Source organism: Corvus moneduloides, chromosome 13 (genome assembly GCF_009650955.1).
Source record: "Corvus moneduloides isolate bCorMon1 chromosome 13, bCorMon1.pri, whole genome shotgun sequence".
NCBI classification, from domain to species: Eukaryota; Metazoa; Chordata; class Aves; order Passeriformes; family Corvidae; genus Corvus; species Corvus moneduloides.
The window spans coordinates 11,938,989-11,955,425 of NC_045488.1; the positions used below are offsets into that span (position 1 = coordinate 11,938,989).

Here is a 16,437-nt window from a genome sequence, read left to right on the forward strand (position 1 = left end):
GTCCAGTTAATCACGGATAACCTGGAGCGATTTTAGTGGGAGTGCCCTGGATTTCCGGGAGCTCCTGGAACACCTGGCAGGGATTTGGGATTGCTCATGGCTGCTTTTCCCACCTTCCCATGGCCTTGACCCCAAGAACAGCTTGTGCCGCTTGTGGCAGCGGGATCGGAACCATGTTAATCCCATGGAAAGCGGAATGTGGCGGTGTTGGTATCCCAGGATTTGGCACTTTGGGAATGGGAGCTCGGCTTGCCGTTCCTCATTCCCTGTGATCCCGGTGGGAGGAAGGCTCCAGGGTCACTGCCGGCCTGCGTGACCTCAGTGCTCTGCTCAGGAGGGACAGCGAGGGCTGTGTGAGTATTCCTGCTCCACGCTCCGGCATTCCCGCAGCTGGAATTCCTCTGCGCCTCTGACCACAGCGAGCGGTGCCTGCCAGAAGTCTCAGTCTGGTCTCCCCAAACCCCGGCTCTTTGCGTCCCCAGCTCTCCTCTGGGTGGCCTGGGCTGCGCTCCTGCTCCGGATCCTTGGAATTGCGGCTTCTTGTCCTCGGGCTGTGCCACGGCAGGAGCGGGGTGTGCACGGACATGGCTGCGGGGTGTGCACACACGTGTGGGGTGTGCACAGACAGAAATGGCTGCGGGGTGTGCACAGATGTGTGGGGTGTGCACAGGCACACGTGTGGGGTGTGCACAGATGTGTGGGGTGTGCACAGATGTGTGGGGTGTGCACAGGCACACGTGTGGGGTGTGCACAGATGTGTGGGGTGTGCACAGATGTGTGGGGTGTGCACAGGCACACGTGTGGGGTGTGCACAGACAGAAATGGCTGCGGGGTGTGCACACACGTGTGGGGTGTGCACAGACAGAAATGGCTGCGGGGTGTGCACAGATGTGTGGGCTGTGCACAGACGTGTGGGGTGTGCACAGATGTGTGGGGTGTGCACAGACAGAAATGGCTGCGGGGTGTGCACAGATGTGTGGGGTGTGCACAGATGTGTGGGGTGTGCACAGATGTGTGGGGTGTGCACAGGCACACGTGTGGGGTGTGCACAGATGTGTGGGGTGTGCACAGATGTGTGGGGTGTGCACAGACGTGTGGGGTGTGCACAGACAGAAATGGCTGCGGGGTGTGCACAGATGTGTGGGGTGTGCACAGACGTGTGGGGTGTGCACAGACAGACGTGTGGGGTGTGCACAGACGTGTGGGGTGTGCACAGACGTGTGGGGTGTGCACAGACGTGTGGGGTGTGCACAGATGTGTGGGGTGTGCACAGACAGACATGGCTGCGGGGTGTGCACAGATGTGTGGGGTGTGCACAGACAGACATGGCTGCGGGGTGTGCACAGATGTGTGGGGTGTGCACAGATGTGTGGGGTGTGCACAGACAGACGTGTGGGGTGTGCACAGACGTGTGGGGTGTGCACAGATGTGTGGGGTGTGCACAGATGTGTGGGGTGTGCACAGGCACACGTGTGGGGTGTGCACAGACGTGTGGGGTGTGCACAGACGTGTGGGGTGTGCACAGACAGACATGGCTGCAGGGTGTGCACAGATGTGTGGGGTGTGCACAGACAGACATGGCTGCGGGGTGTGCACAGATGTGTGGGGTGTGCACAGACAGACATGGCTGCGGGGTGTGCACAGATGTGTGGGGTGTGCACAGACAGACATGGCTGCGGGGTGTGCACAGATGTGTGGGGTGTGCACAGATGTGTGGGGTGTGCACAGACGTGTGGGGTGTGCACGGACATGGCTGCGGGGTGTGCACAGACAGACGTGTGGGGTGTGCACAGATGTGTGGGGTGTGCACAGACGTGTGGGGTGTGCAGCGTGTCTGGAATGTGCACATCTCTGGGATGTGCACACGTGTGTGGGGTGGTCACAGACGTGTCTGTGGAACGTTCACACGTGTCGGGGACGCACACACGTGTGGGATGTGCAGACACGTCTGGGATGTGCACATCTGTCTGTGGGATGCACAGGGATACGGACACTGCTCTGTGGGGGGGGGACATTCACACACGTGTCTGGGAGATCCACACGTGTTTGGGGTGTGCACACACCTGTCTGAGATGTGCACACGGGTGTTTTGGGGACGTTCTCTCCCATTTGGGATGTGCACACGGGTGTATTGGGGACGTTCTCTCCCATTTGGGATGTGCACACGGGTGTTTTGGGGACGTTCTCTCCCATTTGGGATGTGCACACGGGTGTTTTGGGGACATTCTCTCCCATTTGGGATGTGCACACGGGTGTTTTGGGGATGTTCTCTCCCATTTGGGATGTGCACACCTGTCAGGACAGCTCCGTGTGTCCGTGCAGCAGGAGCAGGGTGCAGGTGCCTTTGAGCGCCCCTCCCATCCTTCAGCAGCTGGAAAATGCCCCTAAACCACCCCATAACCCTTCCTGCCACTCCCAGGGTGATCCAACAGCAGCTCCAGGCTTCCCTTCCTCTCCCTGGGTTCTGCAGGTGGGATGGCCCAAGGTTTCCTTGGGCTCTCGAGGACCTGCAGGGCCCAGGAGTGTGAGGAGAACGTGGTGAAAACTCGTTCTTTGTTGCAACCGACCGTGTCAGGGTTTGAAGCACGTTTTAAACAGAAGCGGGTTTGCTTTTTCCGTGTTGTTTAATCACTCTTTTTTAACAGAACGTAGGTGTCTGACGAGGGCAGGCTGCTGGTGGGCCCCGAAAGCGCCGCTGCTCCCGGGTTAACAAAGGGGGAGATGTAAACAAGCGGCGTGTGAGAAGTGGCCGTGAATTCCGTGAGTCGAGAGCTGTCATCCCTTGCCTTAAACCCCTTCTCCTGGCTTTCCATAGGGCATTCCAACCCCCCCTGGCTTTTACGGGTGTACACCAGTGTCAGTTTGTGTAGAAGTACCGAGTGAAAATATCGATTATCTGCACGGGGAAAAAGCACCGCCAAGCCCAAAGCAGCCTGGTCTGAGTGTTTCCTGTTCCTGTGGAAAGCTGTAGGTGGAATAAAAAGCGTTCGGCTGTTCTGTGTTTCCTGACGGGGGAAAGGGGAGGGAGTGGGAAGAGGGGTTTTTCCCGGGTTTTTTTGGACCCCGGAATGCTTTTTTGGGGGATGATTTGGGGCTGTGACAGCGCTGCTTTGTCCCGGCAGTGCATGCGAAGGGCGGCTCCTCCCTGCCAGCTTTTCTTTGGGAATATTTTCGCAGCAGGAGCCGTTCTGGAGCAATCCCAAGTGACTGGGAGTCGCTCAGTGCCCGTGCCACGCTCTGCCATCGCCTGCAGCCGCCAGGATTTGGGAGTCAAATCCCGGGAATGGGGAGGGATGGGGCTGAGGATGGATGGGATCCGTTGGAATCTGGGAACAAACGCTCTCCGTGAATTCCTTGTTCCGTCAGCTCCACAAACCAGGCCTTTCCTGGTGGATCCAGGGTCGGGAGAGCTCCAGCGTGAGCAGAGCTGCATTCCCAGCTTTATCTAAACCCTGGGATTAATTGAGGGTGGCAACAGAGCGCGCAGGGAAATCCCACCTTCGGCTCTGGGTTCCGCCTGCTCCTGGTTTTCCCAGGGGATCCCGGCTCTGATCCGGGTGTGCCGCTTTCCTGGAGCGGTGTCCGAGTGCTGAGCTGTTTGTAGCTGCGATTTTCCGCTCTTTCTGGAATGTTTCCTATCACTGGAGCAGGAAGAGCCGATTAAGAGCTGAGGGGTGTGGCAGGTGTCAGTATTCCATGGGGCAAAGTTCCTTTTCCCTGGAAGGAAGCTGTTCAGAGAGCCAGGAATGTGGGGATGGATCCCAGTCTGAGCTCCCTGGGTTTGGGACCGTTGGGAGAACTGCAGGGATCAGGGCTTGGATCAGGAGCTCGGGCAGAACCTGGCATTTTCCTTAACTGCAGGACTGAAATTCGTGGATCTGCTTCCATGGCTCGGGTGGAGTTCAGCAATGTCATTTAATCTTCCCTACCTTCCCCCCCTCCATGTGATATTCCATGAGCATAATCCCTGTTTTCCCCTCACAGGGACCCTGTTACGGATTTGGAAGGTTGGGATTTGCTGACATTTTGGGGTTTTTTCAATTTCTTCCCAGCTTTGTGTGACATTCCTGGGGGGTGGCGGCCTTGGAGTGTTCCAGCTGCTCCGCAGGGATGGATGAATCTCGGAATCGTGGGATAATTTGGGTTGGAAGGACCTTAGATTCCATCTCATTCCATGGGCAGGGACACCTTCCCCTATCCCACTATGGGGCTGCTCCAAGCCCCGTCCAACCTGGCCTTGGACATTCCAGGGATCCAGGGGCAGCCACAACTTCTCTGGGAGTTCCAGCCCAGCCCCTCCCCACCCTCCCATGGAAGAATTCCTTCCCAATCCCTTGGATCTGCTGTGGCTGCCAGGATTTAATTCCTGCTTATTTCACTGATGGGGCAAAGAGGAGATTCAGGATTAAGAAAGGGCTGGAGGGAGAGGAAGAGGCTCCTGGAGCAGAAGCCAGAGCAGATTTCTGGGAACATGGGCTCTTCCAGAGAGTTTTCCAGGTTGCTGTTGGTGCCATGATCACTGTGAAATTTCCAGGCTGAATCCAGGGAGAACCTGCTCGGAATTCCAGACACCCCTTTGTGGACTTGCTCTGAGACACAGGTGGGATAACAGTAAGGATCCAGAGGAGTTTTAATCGGTCTGGAGCTGGGGAGCTTTTTCCTGGCGTGGAGAAAGGGAATTTCCCTGGCCCTGCTTGTCCCTGGCACCCAGCCCGGAGTGTGGGGACACCAAACACCCGCTGGGTCGTGCTGACTTCTTGGAGAACCAGGAGACCCCGACCACGAGTTCCTTCTCCCACAAGCCCAAGATTTAAATGCTTTTTAAAATAACTTTTTCCAGCTTGACAGGTGTTGTTCTATTCCGTTTATTCCAGTAACAGCTCACATCTTGTTTCTCCAGGAATGAGGGAGGAGTGGAAGTGGCAGAGCCTATGGAAGTGGCTGCACTAAATGAAGGCAAAATCAGGTTTCAAAAGGCAAATGGTGGTTCCTGAGTCCAGCTGAAAACTGGGAAAAATAGGAATAAAACCCTTCGGGGTCCTGCTCGTAGCTGATCTCACTCTGGGTTTCAGTAGTCGGCCAAAGGGAGGCAAATGAGGCGCACAAATTCTTCGTATCGGATGGTTCCGTTTGGCCCAACTTTGGCCTCTTTCAGCAGGTCATCGACTGAAAGCAGGAAAATACCGTCAGCATGGAAAATCCAGGATTTGGGGTCTGGGGTGTTTTTGTTGGAAATCACCTCTGGGGTCAAGAGGAGGTGGCAGCCAGGGGAGTTTCAAACTGGCTCAATTAACACTCGGATTTTAATTCCATGTAAAATTCTCTGGAGCAGAGATACCCATCTTTCTGAGCTCCTCAGGGGAAAGAGTCACAAATGAATCCAAATGGGTTTGGGGGTTTATTGTGCCCCTTGGAGCCAAATCTCTGACAAACTGGATGGGTGTGGGGAGGAAGGGAGGGAGGGGAAGGGAAGGGAAGATGGATTTGATCCCTGTGGGAATTGCAGGATACCTTCTTCCTCGGAAAGCTTCTCACCCAGCCGGGTGAGCTTGGCCCGGAGCTCGGGCACGGTGATGACCCCTCTCTTCTGCCGGTCGATCATGGCCAGGGCCGTCAGGATCTCCTTCTCGGGCTCCTCCTGCTTCATCTGCCTGTACATGATGTTCAGGAAGGTGGAGAAGTCCAGCTCTGCGTTCCTGTCTGGAAAAGGAAGGGCAGATCCTTTGGGAATGGCTCCATTTGGGGCCGGATCCAGGATTAAGCATCCCCCTCCTCTTCCCCCCAGTTCCCTTTCCTGGGGCTTCTTCTCCCTGACCTTGAGGTTTCCTTTCCCCACGCCTGGTCTGGCTCAGGGCACACCACAATTGGGGTTTTTTCTCCTCAAATCCCATTTATAACTTCGTTCAGTTTGTGCTCCAAACTTGGATCCTGAATTTTTAATCCCCCCCGCATCCGATCTCACAATTCCTTGGACTTTGTGCTTTGAGTTTTTCCGACAGGCCTGCAGCTGAGCATCCTTCTGTGCTCTCCCCCCTCTGCTGCCTGGCCCGGACAGTTTCCCAACCTCAAAATCCATATTAATATGTTTGTCTCCCACATTTTTGGGGATTTTAATGGCACTGTTTTAACCCGTGGGCTGGATTTAGCACATCCCAACCGCTCTGGGTAGATGTTCCCTCCTGGCTGTGCCTGGAGCATCCTGACTCCAGAAAAACCGTGTTTTCCCACCCTTAATCCATGTTTTTGGTGGCTGTGCCCGTGGCTCACCGATCCTGTGCAGGTGCAGGTGTCTCTGCACCTCCCCTGGCGTGGGGCTGGCTCCCAGGCACCTCATCACGGCCAGCAGCTCCGAGGCTTTGATCTTGCCTTTCTGCTTCTTGTCGTACAGGGAAAAACATTCCTTGAACTCTAATTAAAAACCGAAACTCGGTTATGCCATGTGAGATCCCATTGAGCCCCGCTCCCGCGGCCCGGCGGCCTTGGCAGGATTCCAGCCGGGATCTGGTGTCGGCTTCGGGGGTGGCTCCTTTCCAGGAGGGTGATGGGCACGGCGGGAGGACCCCGCCAAGTGCCAGGGGCAATTAAAGCCGAGCCTTGGGAATTGCGGCGCTAATTGGGGCCCTCCAGCCTTGGGAAGCAGGGCTGGGAGGGGAACCGGGAAACGGGAGGATGTTGGTGAAAAGTGGTTTTCCTGCCTTCAGGGGGTAGGAGAGGGCGCTGAGGGAAAGCCTCGAGGACTGAGGGGGAGGATGCTGGAGGGGGAGGATGCTGGAGGGGGAGGATGCTGGAGGAGGAGGATGCTGGAGGGGGAGGATGCTGGAGGAGGAGGATGCTGGAGGGGGAGGATGCTGGAGGGGGAGGATGCTGGAGGGGGAAGATGTTGGAGCTGGAGGACGCCGAGCTCTCCCGCATCTCCCCCTCTCATCCCGCTCGCCCACGGCCTTCCCACTTTTCCAGCAGCAAAGCCCGGCTTGCAGCTGACCTAGATACGGCCGGGAGCTCTCACGCCCCTTCCCACCCCGCTCCCCGCGCTCCCGGCTCCCTCCTGGTCCCGCTGGGCGCTGCCGGACGAGTTGTGCTGAGCGGGGAAAATCAGCCTGGTTCTGTGCCACCCCCCGTCCTTGTCCCCGCTGCCCCCCGCCCTCGCTGCTGTCGGGGTGCCCCGGGGGTGCCCCGTGGGTGCCCCGGGGATGCTCCGGGGGTGCCCCGGGGGTGCCCGCGGGGTCCGTGGCCTCCCCTGCCCCGGCCGCCTCCTCCTCCCCTCGCCAATCCCTGCGCGGAGCCGCAGATTATCAGATTTGCCATAATACTCTTATTTCAGCTTTCTTCGGCCATTCCCGGAGCAATCCCAGCCCCCGGCGCGGATCCCCATTCCCAGGGTGGGTCGCGATGGGAATTTGGATCTCCTGTGCCGCCTCCTTCCTCCTCCTCCTCCTCCTCCTCCGCTCCCACGGCACCAAAACCCTCCAGGAACTGGGATGGGGCACCTGGAATTTCTCCCGGTCCCTGTGGGATTGGGAGGGGCCGGTCCCTCTCTGTTGGTCCCAGTGCAATCGGTGCAATATTTTAGAGGGACTGGGGAGATTTCCCTGTTTTCCGAGCACGCAGATCCCGGGAGAGCCGGGAGGAGGGGGAGTGAGGGAGAACAAGCCCAGACTGAGACATTTTTGAGGGAAATACCATTTTTATACATTTACAATCTTAATCTTGCTAATTAACCCCCGGCCCAGGACAAACCCGCACTCACCATTAATTTGATCCTGGGACAGAAACTTTGCCTGGAGCAGGAAGGGGAGGAAAGAGGAGAGAGAAAAAAACCAAACAGCTTTAAAATCTGATTTAGGGGCGCAGAGAGAAGGGTCGGCTCCGCCCGCAGCGCGTCACTCACCATGATTTTGGGGGCGATCCGCGGGGTTTAGGGCTCCTGGCAGGAGCGGAGGCGGCTGCTGCCACTTCTGCGGTTGATTAAGGGCTAAAGTCCGGCAGCCCCGGGCGGAGGCGGCCGGGCTGTAATAAATACCCGCTGCCATGGCTACGGGGCCTGAGCCTGCTGCTCCCAGCGCAGCTCCTGCTCCTCCCGGGAAAAGGGATCTTCCCGAGCCTCGGGATGGGGCTTTGGGGTTGTTTGGGGCCGCGCTGCTTGGGCACAGCTTTGGTAATCCCAAAGAGCCACACTGAGCTTTGCTGCCGGGAAAGGAGGAAAATCCAGCCCCGCTGGAATTTTCTGGGGCCTCTGGGGAAGGGTGAGGGGGATTTATGGATCTTCAGGAGGGTTTGTAGGGGATGGAGGTCGGGATGTGCCCCTGAAATACTCACGGACAGGTGGAGAAGGTTTAAAAGCTCTCTGAGGTTTTATTTATTAGGATTGAATACCCAGAGGGGGATGAAGCACCTGGAGCCAGGCGTGGTGGACAGCCAGACCCACGGATAAAATATTTACTGGCCACACACGGACTGGACCCTTCCCAGTGACCATCCAAGGTCCCTAAACCCGCTGGGATGGAGCTGCTCCCTCCAGCGCTTCCCGTGAGTCACCGAGCTTCTCCCACGTTTTTATTCCGTGTTTCCCTGGGAGCTTTCCTCCTTCCCCCGCCGGGGCTGCGTCACGCGAGCTCTGACAGGGATTGTTCAGACCTGGCGGGTCCCGGGGATGCAGCGGGAGCTGCGGGAGCTCCATCCCCGCGGCTGGAGAGGGGGGAGCTGCCCAGGCATCACCCCCTCCCTGATGCTCCTTTTGGGCCGCGTTTTTGAGGAATTCTGAGGAATTCTCATGTCTGAGCGAGAGCTGGAGGTGCTGCTGCACAGACCCTTGAAATCCACCCCCTGCCTGATGGATTTTGAGGCCGTTTGTGGGGAATTGGCCCTTTTGTGAGAGCAGGAGGTGCTGCTGCACAGATCCCTGGAGTTCAGCCCTGCCTGATGGATTTTGGGGCCGTTTGTGAGGAATCCTGAGGAATTCTCATCTTTTGAGCAAGAGCTGACGGTGCTGCTGCACAGATCCCTGGATTCAGCCCCTGCCTGATGGATTTGGGGCCGTTTCTGGGGAATTGGCGTCTCCTACCCCGTTCCTGTGCGGGGCAGCGCGGGGCCAGCCCCGCGAGGCTCCCTGGGCTGCAGGGAGCAGCTCCGAGCGCGGATCCCCGCCCGTGGGAGGAGCAGCTCCGGCTCCGTGCCGGGAAACCACTCCCATTCCAGGCCGGGATGATGATGGGAATGTCAGGACTCAGCAGGAGCCAGGAGGGATTTGGTGACCTGAGGCAGTCCAGCGCGGAGCTGGGCTGTGGAATCGGGAGGGCAAACCCAGGGAAAGCCACCGTGTTAAATTAACCCTGGCTTTTTTGGGAACCCCGTCCGTGGCCCGGAGTCATGACACAGCAGCTACCGCTGGTCAGGAATTTATTCGAAATACATCAATCTACATTAGAAAAACTAGAGTTCTATTGCCCCCCTCCCCTCCCCTTTCCAAACCCCTCTCAAATATCAAAACTCAGAAGCTCTCCCTGGCCGCGTGGAGGTTGCTCATGTGCAGCGTGTAGAAGGCCCAGGGCTCGGGGATGTAGATCACGCCGGGATATTTCTTCCTGAGGATTTTGTCGTTCCAGAGCCACCCCACCCAGCCCGCGATGAGGAGAAGGGCGATGATGAAGGAGTAGAAGAGGAAGAGCCCGTTGCTGTCCAGCACCAGCCCCTTCCGCTTCTGGTGCATCACCAAAGCCATCATGGCGAAGAAGGTGAAGATGTAGAGGATGAAGATCTGGCCCTCTGTCACCAGGTACCTGCCGAGGAAAAGCACCTCTGGTGACCCCGGGGGAGCAGGGAGAGCAGCATTCCCAGCTTCCCTGGGATCTGCTCCTCATCCCGACAAAGCTGTGCTGCTTCCTCTCCCTGATTTGTTTTCACATTCCTTATCAGGAACTGAAGACCTGAGCTGTGGCCTTGGGAAGAGCATGGATACAGGGAAGCATTCCCAGATGGGAGAAGCTGCTGGGCTCAGTTTGTGGCTGGGATGCTCCAAGGCAGAGCCAGAGCCGGATTCAGGCTCCAGTTTGGGGTTCTTGTGCTCATTTAGCCCCAAATCCACTGCTGGGGAATGGAAAATCCACTCCACTTCCAGCTGTCTTTAAAGCCAAGGATGGATGTTGTCCTAAAAATACCATCTGGGAGAAGGGCTCTGACTCCTCCCGGAGCCAGAATTCCAGGGGGAAGGGATTTGCTTTGGATATGCAGGAAGCTGAGGTGTGTCCAGGTGCTCTTTAAAAAGCAGCATCACAAATCCTTCCCGGAGTGGGGAATTCCCCCTTGCTCTGCCCTGCCTGGGAGGCAGCAAGGGAAGGAGGAATTGCACTCCTGGCTCTCCAACCCCACAGAGATCCACCTTGATCCATCCAAAGGAAGTGCAGGGGAGCTGACCAAATCACCCGGCTGATTCTGAGTCTCCCAAAGGAATTTCCTGTGGGAAAGCTGCCTCAGCAGGGGGTAGAGGCTGCTGGAAATGGGAAATGGGAACTGGATCAGCCTCGCTCCTGAGGCCACGGCAGAGAGAGAGGAGGCAGCGCCTGAGCACCCCCAGGGAGCTGCCAGGGGCGTCCCCACTGCCCCCGACCCGCTGGGACAAGTGGGAGCACTGCAGGCACCTGGGGACCACCCCAAAATCGCCACGGAACGGCCCGAGAGCAGAGCCGGCACTGCAGTGGGGCCAGCAACAGCAGCTGTGGCTGCAGGAACCCCCAGACATGGACAGGAATCTGGCTGGGTGGCCCTGGATTGTCCTGGGTGGCTCTGGGGTTGTCCTGGGTGGCTCTGGGGTTGTCCTGGGTGGCTCTGGGGCTGTCCTGGGTGGCCCTGGCGCTGTCCTGGGTGGCTCTGGGGCTGTCCTGGGTGGCCCTGGATTGTCCTGGGTGGCCCTGGCGCTGTCCTGGGTGGCCCTGGCTCTGTCCCAGCTTCCAGAGATTGAAGTGGCTACAAATTTCCATAAGGTTTAATTTGATTTTCCAGCCCTGCAGAGCCCTGGGGAACCCCGGGGAATGGAGAAGCTCTCCTGGGGGTATTCCCGGGATACTCCTGGCTGTCCCTGGGGGGTTCCCTCCTCACGCAGAGGGGACAGGAGCCACTCACCAGTAGTAGAGGCTGCTGGGCCCCATGAGGAGCACGGCAGCCACGGGCATCCTGCTCTGCTCTGCCACGGGGGTGAAGCAGCCGGTGAAATAGATGAAGAGGATCAGGAAAAACGGGATGTACCTGCAAGGATCAACAATTCCCAGCGCTGGGGGGAGCCTGGAATGGGGTTGAACCCCCCCCAAATCCAACCCACACGCAGAGCAACTCCTGTGCTGAGCCTGGGGAGTCATCTGGGGATGGAGCAGCAGGGGAATCTCGTGCTCTGAGACACAAAGGGCCTGCTGAGGGCTGCCTCTGTCCTGGCTGCTCCCAGTGCTCCTGCAGATCAGGAGAACTCCCAGGCTCCGGCAGGAAAAGCCCCAGTTTGCTGATCAGGGCAAATGCTGAGCTCCAGTGCTACCCTGAACAATTCCAGTTGTTCCCTTCCCCGGCTCTGGGAGCCCCATGCTGGGTCCTGCAGGACAGCAGGACATGGAGCAAAACCCCCCCGAGCCCTTTTTTCCTTTAGAACAAGGGGGTTTCTCCCTTCACAGCACTCGAGGAACAGCAAGGCAGCCAGGAAAGCCTGATGGGGAGAGACTTCCCTGTGTTCTGAGCAGCCCTGGGATTTCCTGGCAGTGGATCAAGGCACAGCCAGGCCTTCCTGGGGTCTCAGGGTGTTTGGGGCACAGCCGGGGGTGGTGGCAGCCAGAGGAACCTTCTCTCCACCTGGACACCCCCTGGAAGGACCAGCTGTTCTCTGGCCCTACAGCTGCCCCATCCCAGAAATATCCCTGACCAGAGGGGATTTTCCAGGGCCCAGATCCACTCTAATCCCCCTGGCCAGTGGAACTTTATCCCCAGCCAGCTTTGGCTCCCGTTTTTCCCCCCCTTTAAGCCATGCTCTGCCCTTCCCCCTGCGCCACCCCAGGCCCTCTGGACTTGCTGGGAACCACTCACCACATGGAGTGCCCCAAATACTCGTCGTAGTAGTAGAGCAGCTCGAAGGAGTCGATCTGCAGCAGGGCACAGGGGTTAAACGTGGGGTTAGCAACGAGCACGGCGATTCCACCTTTCAGCAGCTGCATCCTCCCAGCCCAGCCCAGCCCAGCCCAGCCTCTTACCAGGGTCTCAGGCTTGAGGTTCCTGATGATGGGGTTCTCCCTGACGGACAGGTGGTGCTGGTACCCGCTGAAGATGAGCCGGTGGTTCACCGAGTCTCCCACCAGGTGGATGCTGGCGCCCATCACGAAGGTGATGATGCTGACGTAGACCATGGACCTGGGCAGGGTTTTGGGGGACCTCTCGATGAGCTGGAGGCACAGGGAGGGGGTGAGCGGCTGGAGGGGGCAGCGGGGACACGGCAGCCGAGTTTTGGGGCTTTGGTGCCTCTGCCAGAGCACTCAGAGCAGTTTTTTGATCATAAATGAGCAAAACCCATAAATGAGGGAGGAAAGGCCGTGGCTTTCCCAGCTCTGGAGAGGATCGGAAGGTTGGATGTGCCCTCCAGTGGCAGGAGAGCCTCCAGCACACTCTGTCCTCACACTTCCCTCCCCTTCCCGACACTCTGGGATTCTCCAAGTGAACGTTCTGGGGCTCTTTTCACTTTCTTCCCGAGGGAAAGGCATTCAGCTCCTACGGGACGAGCTGTTTGACCCCACAGCCAGGAGGAGCTGGGTGCCACAAAACCAGCTGGGGCCACTTTTTGGGCAGCACCTCCAGTCCTGGGCTCTCCCTGCCCCATCCCAGGCTGGCTCAGGGCCTGGGACAAGCCTTGCAACAGGAGCAGGAATTCCAGGAAGCAGCTCCACACTCAGCCTGCAAAGCAGGGAAGCTCTCCCAACCCAGATCCCAGCTCCAGGGGTTTGGGATTGTCCCAGCATCAGGATCAGCCAGGCCCCCCCGTCCCTAAATCAGCTTTGCAGCCCTCCCCAGGCAGGGAAAAGCTCCTTATTTGTGTTTAATTTTGAGGCTTAACTTTCCCTTTCCCCGTGACTGCGGCACGGACGTCACCGGAGGCCAAGGAGAGCACAAGGTCCTGGAGGGTGGGACACATCCAGGGAAACGCATCCCAAATAACCCCTGGAATTCTTCTGTGGATGAGCCCTTGGTGCTGAGCTCCCAGGCAGCAAACGGAGCCCCCAGCCTGCAGAAATCGCCTGGGAAGGGCCAGCTCCCACATCCTGGCTATTCCCATTTTTCCAGCAGCGTTTAAAGTCTCCCAGAATCTCGGGAGAGAATCGTTTCTGTCTCAGGCCATAATTCAATTCCCAGCTAATGAGGGTTAAAATATATTTATAATTGCTTTCTCCTAAGTGTTTCACAGGGAAAGGTTCCTAACGATCTGACGGAACTTAACCTCATGAATGGTTTATGGGATCCAGAGGTTGGCAGCTGGAGCCAGATAAATTCCAGCTCCAGCCACAATTCCAGTGTCAAAGACCAAGTGTAATTAAGCCCTGAACAATTTAGAAAATCCACTCCACTTCCAGCTGTCTTTGAAGCCAAGGATGGATGTTGTCCTAAAAATATCATTTGGGAGAAGGGCTCTGACTCCTCCTGGAGCCAGAATTCCAGGGGGGAATGATTTGCTTTGGATATGCAGGAAATTAGGGGTGTCCAGGTGCTCTTTAAAAGGTGGCATCACAAATCCTTCCCGGAGTGGGGAATTCCTCCTCGCTGGCAGGAGTTTGGGAATAAGCAACATCCTAAAAACCTCAGAACCTTTGCAAAACTGGGAATGGGAAAGGCCTGAACATTCCCAGGGTTACCTTCAGCAGCAGGAAGGGTGTGATAACGTTGTAAGCCATGTGGAAATAATCCCCAGCACTGGGCTTGTTCAGAGGAAACCATTCCAGAGGGAGGATAATCTGAGGAGAGAGGGAAGAGCAGGACATCCATGATTATGGGTGAGGGACAGGGAGAGGGAGAACATCTGGATTGCTTGGGAATGGTCAGCTGACTTTCAGGGGGCTGGTAGGGACCAAGCTGGGCAGCTCTTCTTGGAGCAAACTTCCCAAAAACCACCCTCTGGAAGTTTTCACTCCTATCCCTGCCCGGTGCTGGGAAGCTGTGGGGCCAAGGAAGGCATTTGGGATCCTGCAGCTGTGGATCTTCCTGAACCTCCTGCTGGCTTCCAGCTAGAAAAATTCCATTTAAATGGAACGGCCACTTCTGCCTGCTCCAGCTGGAAGCTCTGGGATCCAGGCAAGGAACAGGGAAGGGCAGGAGGAACCTCCCAGGTCCCTTTTGGTGTGAAAACAAAGGTGTGGAGAGACAACAGGGAACAGGATTCCCGGGAGACTGGGGCTGGCTCGGCCCCAGTGACACCAGAACAGGGTCCCAGCTCCTCCAGGACAGGGACAGCCCTGGGGACTGCCTGGCCCTGTGCCCTCACTCACCATGGCAATGGGGCGCCCGAAATCCAGCACCCAGTTCTGCAGGGTGAAGTAGAACCACAGGTCCAGGTGGAACGGGGACGTCTTGAAGGTGTCCTCAGCCTTCACCGCCCCGTGCCTGGAGGGGACAGAGGGACACGAAGCCATGGAGCAGCTCTGGGAGGAGGCAGAGCTGTTATCCTGTGCTTCCCTGGCTCTGGGATCTGCGGGATAACCAAGCTGAGGAGCAGGCAGGACAGAGGAGCACGGAGCTGTTGCCATCCCTGACCCGTCCCTGTGGGAAGACTCTTCCTGGTCTCTTCAGCAAGGTGAAAAGTGCTGAACGAAGTGCAACTATTTTTAACTTTTGCATGATGAAGCAAAATCCCAACTCCCAGGAGTTGAGCTGAGTGCTAAAAATGCAGCCATGCCCGGTGGAATTCCAGCACCGGGATGCTCGGGATGCACCATCACCTTCAGCTCCTGCCCCGAACATCCTCTGCCTCTGCAGAGGCCGGATCCAACCCCGCTGGAGCCTTTCCATGAAATACCTCTCCAGCACCTTCCCGTCCCTCCAGGAAAAGCGGATCGATCGCTCTCCTGGTGCCGAGACCAGAACGGGATCAGCGGGATGAGCCTCGGGCTTGGGCTGCCTGAGCCATGGTCCAAAGGCCATGGAAGGTGTCCCTGCCCATGGAACGAGAGGATCTTTAGGGTCCCTTCCACCCCAAACCATTCTGGGACGGTTCAATGAACCCTGAGAGCTGGAGGGTGAGGATGGGGTACCCTGGGTGAGCTGGGAATGCTGCGGCTCCCTGGAAGAGGCTGTCAAACCCTGGATCGGCTGGAACAACCCAGGTAAGCCGGGATGTCCTGGACAAAGCCGAGTGGGGGAACCCTGGGGGACTCCGACCCTGGGGATGCACCGGACCCCGCCGCATCCCGGCCGCGGTGGTACCCGGGATGGGGCTGGGCTGTCCTGCGGCCGCGGGGCAGGGTGAGCCGGGGGGAGGAATGGGGTGAGGATCCGCAGGGAATGAGGGGCGGATTTTCCCGTTCCCAGCCCCCCCGAGCCCCGGCCGCGCTCACCTGCCCGGGTAGAGCGGCCCGGCGGGCGGGGGGGACCCCGGGGCCGCGGCCGGGAACGGCCGGCGCCGCGCCGAGCCCTGCATGAGCCCGGCCGGGGCTCCGGCCCCGCTCCCGGAGCCGCTCCCGCTGCCTGTCCCGGTGTCGGCGGCGCTGCCGCTGCCGCTCCCCGCTCCCGCTCCCGGCCCGGCCCGCGGAGCAGCGGCGGCTGCGCGGGGGCGGCCCCGGGCCCGCCCCGGGGCGGGGGCAGCGCGGGCCCCGCTCCCGCAGCGCTCCCGGCCCGGCCCCGCCGCCCCCAGCGCCGGGAGAGCGGCGGCCGGCCTTTAACCCCGTGTGTGCCGGGCGTGGGGAGCCCCTGGCTCTGATGCGCGGCCCCGTGCCGGGACTGGGATCAGAGCGGGGAGAGGCTGGCAGGGAACGCTCAGGGCGTTCCGTGCAGTGGGAATGAGGAGTGGAGCTCCCCGTGGATCTGGCTGGTGGCCGCGAGCGAACGCTGGTTTTCCCGAGTTTCCATGTCGCTGGATCACGGCACAAAGCGCATGGACAGTGGGGCCCTGCTCTGTTCCCTGCTCCCGGTTTTGGCTGGATAAATCCATCCGGCTGGGGTGGCTCACAGGCAGGGGAAGTGGGAGGCAGGGAGGGATTTGCACCCTTCGGGACTAAATTTGTGCTCCCTGGGATTTTTGGGTCTGAATCGGAAGCTGCATCCTACCAGGGGCAGTGACATTCCCCCAGGGCTATCCCAGGGTGCTCCAAGCCCCATCCAGCCTGGCCTTGGACACATGCAGGGATGTGGCAGCCACGGCCAGGGCCTCACCACCCTCAAGTAAAGAAGGTTGGAGGCACCAAATCCTTTTGGCTCCTGGGCAGCTCGAGG

General features: G+C 58.6%; 2 protein-coding genes across 2 annotated transcripts; both read right to left on the bottom strand.

Annotated features, from left to right (window-relative positions):
• Positions 1–4,849: 4,849 nt before the first annotated feature.
• On the bottom strand, positions 4,850–7,999 carry CALML4 (calmodulin like 4). The gene is made up of 5 exons (XM_032122789.1): positions 7,889–7,999; positions 7,748–7,778; positions 6,268–6,408; positions 5,512–5,700; positions 4,850–5,166 (listed from the first exon to the last, which is right to left on the bottom strand). Exons 1-5 carry the CDS (start codon positions 7,889–7,891, stop codon positions 5,069–5,071), a joined length of 462 nt encoding a protein of 153 aa, XP_031978680.1. The 5' UTR covers positions 7,892–7,999; the 3' UTR covers positions 4,850–5,068.
• A 1,380-nt stretch (positions 8,000–9,379) lies between these two features.
• Positions 9,380–15,667, bottom strand: CLN6 (CLN6 transmembrane ER protein). Its single transcript, XM_032122788.1, has 7 exons — positions 15,564–15,667; positions 14,499–14,613; positions 13,869–13,967; positions 12,222–12,410; positions 12,058–12,113; positions 11,116–11,238; positions 9,380–9,776 (listed from the first exon to the last, which is right to left on the bottom strand). The coding sequence occupies exons 1-7, from the start codon at positions 15,644–15,646 to the stop codon at positions 9,488–9,490; spliced, it is 954 nt and encodes a 317-aa protein (XP_031978679.1). The 5' UTR covers positions 15,647–15,667; the 3' UTR covers positions 9,380–9,487.
• Between the last annotated feature and the right edge of the window lie 770 nt (positions 15,668–16,437).

Bases quoted from the DNA above. Each gene is read 5' to 3' on its own strand.
- CALML4 (XM_032122789.1), bottom strand. The intron at 6,409-7,747 runs GTGAGTGCGGGT...GTTTTTAATTAG, and splicing joins GTCCCAGGATCAAATTAATG to AGTTCAAGGAATGTTTTTCC. The intron at 5,701-6,267 runs GTGAGCCACGGG...TTCCTTTTCCAG, and splicing joins CCTGCACCTGCACAGGATCG to ACAGGAACGCAGAGCTGGAC.
- CLN6 (XM_032122788.1), bottom strand. From the start codon at position 15,646: ATGCAGGGCTCGGCGCGGCGCCGGCCGTTCCCGGCCGCGGCCCCGGGG. The intron at 14,614-15,563 runs GTGAGCGCGGCC...TGTCCCCTCCAG, and splicing joins GGGCCGCTCTACCCGGGCAG to GCACGGGGCGGTGAAGGCTG. The intron at 9,777-11,115 runs GTGAGTGGCTCC...TTTCCTCGGCAG, and splicing joins CCCAGCAGCCTCTACTACTG to GTACCTGGTGACAGAGGGCC.